Genomic DNA, 8,573 nt, shown 5'->3' on the forward strand with positions numbered 1-8,573 from the left:
CCTCCCCACTGCGTAAATGAAATACAACACGGGAGCGAGAGAGGGAGAGAGGGACAAATGGCTCCAGCCAGCATCCACGAGAAAGAGCTGTCGACGGTGAGAGAGCTGCAGGAGAGTGGGAGAGGAGGAGGATGAGGAGCAGAGATAGAGAGAGAGAGAGAGGGGAGAGAGAGAAACGAAGAGTGAGAGAGTGGATGTGTGTGCACTGCAGCTGCGGCTTTAATGCAGCCGAGGATGAGCCAACCCGCGGTTAATGCCTGTGACGCTGTCATCCTGGGCTTTTCGAAATAAAAGCCCCACGAAAGCTCTCTCTCTACCTCTATCCCTATCTAAATAATAATAACAATTTATCTTTGTGACTTGGTCAGGCCATGAAACAAGACACACAAAACAAGACATATAATTATATGTTTTCAGACGCATTTCAAATCATTACTAATATTATTATTATCATTATTGATATGTTCTTATAGAATGGTAAATGGTTTGTATTTATACGGCACTTTTCTTGTCTTGATGACCACTCAAAGCTGCTTTCTTTACACTACAGTTTTACAGCTATTCATTTATTCACACCCATTCAATCACACGTCCATACAGCATGACTTTAAAGACAAGGCCATTACAATTTTACCTGAAAGGTAAAATTATACATCAGGATAATTTAGTATAATTTACATGAGGAATAAGTCATAAAGAGCTTATTTTTGTATTAAACTGTCAGGACAGTGACACTTTAAATGCTTAAATGTATTATTTTGAAGGTTTACAGCTTATTTCCTGTTGTATTTTGGCTAACCCAGTGTAGCTTGATGTTCAGTGCTTAGTTACCTGAGAGAAGTGCTGGAGTTTATATTCTTGTCAGCTCATGTGTTACATTGTTTTATAAAAAAATTAAAAAAATAGTATTATTATTATTATTCTTATTTCAATCTTTGAAGAGTCCCTACATGAGGTGGAATAGTTCAAATAGCTTTACTCCCTGATATCAGCCATTCAAAGACGTGTAATATTAAGGATATTATTGAGGAGGATTAAAGGAATTCCATGATTCATCTTGTCTTTCTTTTCTTTTTTGATTCTGTCCACAGTTGCGACACAGTTGTCTGAAAACAACACAAACAATACTATCTCTCCCATAAATGAATAAATGGTGTCACATTCATGACATTATTTATGTTGTTACACAACAAAAGCTGGAGAGACGTGAACACATTCTTTAAAATGAATGGCAGTCTCCGTTATATAAATCCAGATAACGATCAATGTAATTATTGTTGTTATTTTAGCTGTTAAATAGGTTGTTTACACTCGGTATATGAAGAGTATATTCTACGTTTTAGTCCAGACAAAAGAACACTCTTCCCCTCTCTTAGCACGACACTCCGCGGCTTTACGGTAACACAGAGGAAAGGCTTGGGTTGGTGTGACGTCATAGGCAGCGGCGCAGTGCCCGCCTTTGATTGGTTGCTCTACTGCCGCAAAGTGTTTCGGTGCTGTAGTTGTCGCAGCGTCGGTGGTTCATAGCTAAAGAAACTATAGCTTGACGGCTAATTCTCGTCAAATAAAGAACCGGCATCTGTTTTTTTTTATTTTGTATGTGACAGTGAAACAGCATGGCGGAGAAATTTGACAACCTGGAGGAGCACCTGGAGAAATTCATCGAGAATATTCGACAGCTGGGGATCATCGTTAGCGACTTCCAGCCCAGCAGCCAGACAGGACTCAACCAGAAACTGTGAGTCATTTATTTCCTTTACTGAGCCCGTTAAAACGGTGCCAGTGCCTGAAAAGCACATATTCAATATCTATATTCATTTTGCTTTACAGAAACTTCATGATATCTGGTCTGCAAGACATCGAGAAGTGTCGTCAGCAGCTTCATGAGATCAACGTTCCTCTGGAAGTCTTTGAGTGAGTGCATTACAAACTGTGTTATAATCTAATCTTCTAAAATCTTTATAATCCACATATAAACGTTTTCTTTACTCCTCTGTATCTATTTGTCACGTCTCTGTCGTGTACATACACAAATTGTCGTGCTGAGATAATACATTCAGTTCTTGTGCTGAAGCCACGACCAATCCCAATTCAAAAAACTCTCACTTTTAAATGTCGGTACGTGCATCCAGCTGTTGAAAAGCCAAAAGTCTGATATTATTTTTCTTTCTAGATGTTTGAGTGCCATGTAATAATTCGGCATACACACATTTCAAAAATACATTTAAACTGATATACTTACTTGGTTAATTGTATTGTGTCGTTGAATCACTGCAGTTAGGAGGGAAGTTTAGGTTCGTTTATCGTTTATATGAAGTTTAGGTTAGATTTATCAGACACGTTTAAAATTGGTGCTAAATGCACCAAAACTCTATTCAAATACATGTTTATTATATTTTAACTTTAGTTTACAGACTGTTTTTATTTTGAATATAAAGCTGCACTGCAGTACAGACATACAATACAGATCGTAGAAGCAGATCATGAGTGTTGTTCTATAAATGTTTGTTTAATTTAAGAAACATTTGTTTTTATGTATTGGTCAAAAGTAAAATATATGTTTATTAGCATCACAGAATCCATCCAAGATCGCAATGGGCCATTATTTGACAGACATCTATATACAATTATTAAAGTAAATGTTTAAATATTCCACAACCACAGCCTCTGATTGTCAACTCGCCACCCACAGTGTTTATTCAGTAATACCTTATCTGTGCTTCATGCCTTCAGCTGCTGTGTCTTCTTTTCACAGATACATTGACCAAGGTCGCAACCCTCAGCTGTACACCAAGGAATGTTTGGAGAGAGCCTTGGCAAGGAACGAGCAGGTCAAAGGGAAGATTGACACTATGACGGTAAGAGATAATGCCAGGGTCGTACATTCCCTGCCAATGACACAAAAATGAACATAGCGTGAACATGTTGAGGTGATTAAATGCTCACAAAATGTCCCTCTCAAGGATCATTTTTGTTATACAAAATGAGTCATGTCAGGGTTTTTCCTACATTGCATAAGGGACTTGGTGCAGTGAGTTGGAAATGCGTGATTACATTTAACATGATTACATTTCTTATACAAACACAACAGAGGTTGTAGTCACACGTTCACTTTTTGACATTAACTACACTGACAAAACAATTTTGAGGTTGATTCTCTCTGAGAGACTCAACCTTGGAGTGATTGAAGTGTTTTCTGGGGACTGAAACATAAGAAACCCCTTATTTGTGCCATAAAATGTCATCTTATAAAAGGGCCAATGCACTATCCTCTGTTTGCAGATGAATGAGGAACTGTCAGTTTAGTTTTATCAACTAATTTATTTATTTTTATATGCTGCACTTCAGTAGAAGAGGTAACTGAGTTCAAGACAGAGCTGCCTATTATAGGGAGCTTGTTTTGCTGATGATAAATGAATATCACAATACTTTAAATCCTTTTGTAGTTCAATAAAAGCTGCACAAAAGAGATGATTTATACATTTATTTATCATCCAGTCAGGTCTAACATGTCCTTTGTTTCCTGGTAAATCATTAAGGTGCCTGGGTGATTTATTCTAAGCTTTACTAATCACTTCTTCAGGTAAATTATTCTTGGTACAAAAGAAAAAAGCAGCAATAAATTCACCAACACCTCTTCTCTTTGTTTTTTAAACTGCAGAAATTCAAGAGCCTTCTAATCTCCGAGCTCGGCAAAGTTTTTCCTGAAGACATGGCCAAGTACAAGGCTATACACGGAGAGGATACCCCCTCCTAGTGACACTTGCACCACGACCAACCCCTGATTTTCAAACTTGTGACCCTCGAAGTGACAGCCTGGTTGGAGTTTGACCAAGGAGGATCGTCTATTATGTGCGAGCAGGATACGAAAATACCCAGTTATTATTTTAGATAAATGTTTCCGGGTTGGAGAAGCTTTTTAAACCTTCTCTGCTCTGTGACGCAGCCCAATGCCTTCTCTGCTTTGAATTTCTGAACTTACATCAAATAGCAAGAATATGGAAGCGGTGGAGAAGAGGGAGAGAGAGAAAATAAAAATGTTTCCTCACTGGGCTGTTCTGTCACCCTGTTGATGCACGGACACTGAAATCTGTTTGGACAACTGCGTCAAACAGATTTACTCCCGTCGGTTGTACATACGGTGCATTTATACGCTTCTACTCTTCACTTTTGTAACGCTTTCTAGTCATTGTGCAACGTGTGTCGTTACCACACATTTTGTACCGAGCTCAGGTTTCTGATGGCCATGGTAACCGAAGGCAAAATGTTATTGATTGGCTCTGCTGTGCCTGATCACTCCACATGGTCAGGCTTTAGTCCACTCTTTATTTGTAACTCGTTTGTATCGTAATGTTTATTAATAAATGGTCCTTAATGGATAGATATTGTGTATGTCTTTTTTTTGGTATGGAATCAATGTAATATCATGGTTTTCTGCACCAACATACATTGTGATAGTACGTACAAGGATGTCTTATAATACTGCATTTTCAGGGATTAATCAACAAATACTGCAGAGTATTTTGGCTAAATGTGTTTTTTTCTTTCTTACCAAGTTGTGCAAGTGTGAGAACAATTCTTATTTTATTTCTACAGATTTAAAGAAATGTTTTAATTCATGGGATAAAATGGTAAACATGCAGGATTGAAACATGAGTGCATGTGTGTTTGTGGACGTGTTGAGGTATCTGTGATGTGCTCGGGGGTCATTCGACTCAAGTTTCGTCTCAAGAACATCCTAGGTTGTAACATACACTCGTCTGTGTACGTGTGTGTGTGTGTGTCCTACAAACAGACGTCGTCGTCGTCATGTATGCCTCCTCCGTCTGCAGGGGCTTGACCAGGGTTGACACGCCCCCCCTCTGACCCCGGAGGCCGCTCCTCTGGGACAGGAGGAGGGAAATGAGCCCTGTTATTGTTTGTGATCTGCGCTGTGATGGGTGATGCAGACGGCACTCATCCCACGAGGATTTCCAAACACGCGTCTCATGTAGAGTCAGCCGTGATTTACTGAGGACTCAGCCCTTTGGTGGGGGGAGGAGGACTGCAGGAGGGACAGAAAAAATCTGTTTCTTATTTGTTTTTTTCTCTACCTATTCAGGTCGAGGCGTTGAAAGCGCAGTGGCCATTATGATCTAATTAACATAATGTAAACTGCTTTATTCTCCTGTGGTTGAATGAGGTATTGACACTGATGTTACTCTGTCACTGAGTATGTCAATGAGTGCTCTGCTGTCACCAGAGAACCAGTCGGAGACATGGATGCTTGCTCACACTGAAAACATAGAAAAATAGCCACTTACATTAAGCCTAACTTGTGCCACTCACTCGGCTGCACAAAGGTCCACAAAGATCATCAGCATTTCTAGCTCACAGGAACACAAGAGTTGCTGGTCTGCTGCTGCCTCGTTTAGCACATTTGTGGCACGTGTGTAAATCCCAACAAAGTATTTCAAACAGTGAAGTTGCAAAGGAATACATTTGAACTTAACTGGTGGAGGCAGCGCTGGATCAACATCTCCTGTGTGCTGTGATGAAAATGACTCTATTTCATCTGTGGACTTTGCACAAGGAGTGTTTACAACTGTTTTTCAGTCAGAAACAGCTGCCTAATGATGAGGAAGAATAAAAACTTTAAAGATATTGACACGTGCATCTGTTTGTCCTTGTGTCTCTGCCGGCAGCCATGTCACGCACCTGTGTCTCAGACTGGTTCTCTACAGTGAGCTCTGCCGAGTCAGTTCTGACAGTGTGTCAGTACTCAGTTCCTCTAGGAATAGTTTGACAAGGACTAAAGAGACCATGGAGGATGAATATGAAATGGTAAAAGGACTCAAAGTTTGTGCCGATGTCAACTGAATTAAAATGTCTTGCTCTGAAAAGTTGTGTGTTATCTTTTTACTCATGGATTCATGTGGCAAAGTAAAGGAAGTGCATACGTAAGCAAGGAGCCATGACTGCAGAGGCATCTTGAATGGACGCTGCCTTGCCAATTTAAAGTTTTGTACAGTTAAGAATAATTTCATGTCCAATGTTCAGGACGTCAGAAAGAATCTGTGCCATCTCCAGCTGCTCCAACAGCAGTGGTACAACAACAACAACAACAACAACAACAACTGTGGAGCCGTTTTACTTCATGAAGAGTGTGTCTGTGTGTAATGAGTGCAGAACTTTGCTCACCTGATCCAAAAGTGGTTTGACTTGGACCAAATCAATCCAGGGATTTTCTTTAGACCCAGTCCGAAAAGCAGCCGACACAAACAGACCTGAAACGAGAGGGAGAACAGCAAAATCACTCTTTCACAGTTTCTTTGCTTACATTGAAAGAAAAAGAGACCCGTTGATGACGTTAAACACTACAAGTTATATAAAGACAATGGAAACATGGAACATCATCATCATCAGCAGAGGAAACTGAGTCATCACCTCACAGTACGTATGCAAAACACTGTTATTTAGCCAGGGTACCTTGAACTTCTGTTAACTATGTGTCGTCAGTATCTCATATTTCTCTCCTCTTTATATTTTTCTACCCTATTGACTCCGCTCCTCTGTGTCCATCGCCATCATCCTCCCTCCTCCTCCTCCTCCTCCTCCTCCTCCTCAGCAGCAGCAGCATCAGTGTTGGTCAAGGGCACCTTTTCAATCCAATAACAAGCCAATTTGAAGGGGTGAGAAATGAAATTCAATGCTGTTTTTTTATCCAGTTTGTGTTTGCGTCTGGGCACCGTGACATTTCTTTTAACAGGATGACACTCACACACTGTGTGTGTGTGTGGGGGGGGGAGATTTGTGTCGTGCTGCAGGACACACAAGAGCATGGGGGGGGAAAGTGGAGAGGAAGAGCTACTTTTTATACTTTAAATATGCCTCCACACGAGGAGCTGCATGACTCATCCAAGGTGACTGAGTCTTTCTCTCCTGCTTTTCTTACCTCCATTCACATCTTCTTCTTTGTCACTCAGGAACCGACGCCCCCGAACAATCTCCTTGTTCTTTGGTGTCTTTCTCTGCGTCTGTGGTGCAGTGTAGTGTGTTGTGTCGTCAGAGTATCAGCTGTGTTGTTTGAGATTCAAGTGGAGGAGGATCCTCTCCCACCTTGTTATGTGTCATTGCACGAGAATGGAGTTCACTCTAAACCCTAGGTGGAATAAATGATGATATATATTACATTTCTTCTTCTGTGGGAAGAGTCCCCCCATTCTTCAATTTCATGCTGTACTTTGGACACTAAAACAAATTGCTTGTCAAAAACAAAACCACCGGTGCCCTGCGCCTCTGACCCTGTCGAGGTATCACACTGAGAAGGAATGTTTGGCTCTGTATCAGGTGATCTGGTGTCTTTGCAGTCTTTAAATTGTTAATCTGGTTCTCTGAAAGTGTTCTTCTTCTAGAACAAAAGAGCACAGAGACGAGCAACATCTAAAGATAAGCAAAAGGTCAAAATGTGCCCACAAAGAGGCGTTTTTTTGGACCTCACAAAGATATAAATTCACAAACACAAAACACAAGATACACTGACTCTCATTCATTCGGGAAAAAGGGAAATCCCTTATCTTAACCATAACCAATTAACGCCTAACCCTGCTCTTAACATAACCTACATTCAGTGCTCAGTCCTGGCGCTGACAGGTGAATGTTTATGCTAGGAAACGTCCCGATTACAGAGCAAATACAAGTTTAATGATCAACTTAACCCTTTCCTGTGTTGCCCTGCAGCTTTTCCTGCGTGTAGACGGTTGCACCTGCAGCTGTTTTTGTTCAAATTTCTACCATATTTGTACAAATGCACTGCAAGTCTGGGCCTGTAACCACAGTCTGAATAAATAAAAACCTCCTGTGCTGTTGGGTTTGCATGGTGAAACAAACACAAAGGCAGGGGCTGCAGGGCTTTTGATGCTCTTAGCCGTGTCTTTCTGATGCTAATGCTAAGTACTTCAGGCAGACTGATGAAGCTAAAATGGCCGCTGGAACGCTCTCCGCCTCGCTCTCTCTCCTGCCTCTTGTATTGTGACGACGACCGGCTGATGAGCAACCAGCTCAGCGACAGTCATTCAACTCCTCAATGAGGGTCAGGAGGCAGAGCCTCTCGTCTTTCTGTCACCCTGGTCGCCATGGAAACACCCCACCCCGTCATCCACCCTTGCTCTCTGGATAATGGCCAGTGCTGAGTGTGTGTGTGTGTGAGGGTGTCATCTCAGCTAATTAGTGTTAGTGAATCTACACGTATTCTGTAAAACCTGTCACAACAGGAGCAAACACTCCTACATACTGACGTCTGAATATCTATTAACTTAACACACATCCACCTACCAACATTTACACACACACACACACACACACACACAACCCTAAAACCAGGTCTTAACCCCCAAAATAAATAAATCCTTTATCAGTCTCACATGGTTGAAATTCCTTCTCTGCACATAACCCATCTTACTGGAAACCTTCCTAGCCACTGAGCAGCACCTGAGGAGCTACTATGGGAGTTGGGTACCTTGCTCAACCCTTTTTTGACCTGGTGGGGACTCAAACCAGCAACCTGCCAATGACAAGCCAAGTTCCCTTTCCAC

General features: G+C 41.3%; 1 protein-coding gene and 1 long non-coding RNA gene across 4 annotated transcripts; one reads left to right on the top strand and one right to left on the bottom strand.

Moving 5' to 3' along the window:
* Nucleotides 1-1,469: 1,469 nt before the first annotated feature.
* Nucleotides 1,470-4,379, top strand: med10 (mediator complex subunit 10). Its single transcript, XM_044052568.1, has 4 exons — nucleotides 1,470-1,738; nucleotides 1,831-1,914; nucleotides 2,756-2,858; nucleotides 3,662-4,379. Exons 1-4 carry the CDS (start codon nucleotides 1,617-1,619, stop codon nucleotides 3,755-3,757), a joined length of 405 nt encoding a protein of 134 aa, XP_043908503.1. The 5' UTR covers nucleotides 1,470-1,616; the 3' UTR covers nucleotides 3,758-4,379.
* On the bottom strand, nucleotides 2,827-8,317 carry LOC122786337. Of its 3 annotated transcripts, none has more exons than XR_006362433.1 (3): nucleotides 6,181-6,605; nucleotides 4,790-5,044; nucleotides 2,827-2,888 (listed from the first exon to the last, which is right to left on the bottom strand). It is a non-coding gene; the product is annotated as an uncharacterized LOC122786337 (long non-coding RNA). The 3 variants fall into 3 exon arrangements; XR_006362432.1 differs by lacking the exon at nucleotides 2,827-2,888 and adding an exon at nucleotides 6,935-8,317 and having other exon boundaries at nucleotides 4,384-5,044; nucleotides 6,181-6,266; XR_006362431.1 differs by lacking the exon at nucleotides 2,827-2,888 and having other exon boundaries at nucleotides 4,384-5,044; nucleotides 6,181-6,606.
* Nucleotides 8,318-8,573: the final 256 nt, after the last annotated feature.

Source organism: Solea senegalensis, linkage group LG20 (genome assembly GCF_019176455.1).
Source record: "Solea senegalensis isolate Sse05_10M linkage group LG20, IFAPA_SoseM_1, whole genome shotgun sequence".
In the NCBI taxonomy this organism is placed as follows: domain Eukaryota; kingdom Metazoa; phylum Chordata; class Actinopteri; order Pleuronectiformes; family Soleidae; genus Solea; species Solea senegalensis.

What these genes read in the sequence shown, in the direction of transcription:
- med10 (XM_044052568.1), top strand. Translation starts at nt 1,617, where the DNA reads ATGGCGGAGAAATTTGACAACCTGGAGGAGCACCTGGAGAAATTCATC. An exon ending in GTTCCTCTGGAAGTCTTTGA is followed by an intron (nt 1,915 to 2,755) that starts GTGAGTGCATTA and finishes TTCTTTTCACAG; the next exon opens with ATACATTGACCAAGGTCGCA. An exon ending in GGAAGATTGACACTATGACG is followed by an intron (nt 2,859 to 3,661) that starts GTAAGAGATAAT and finishes TTTAAACTGCAG; the next exon opens with AAATTCAAGAGCCTTCTAAT.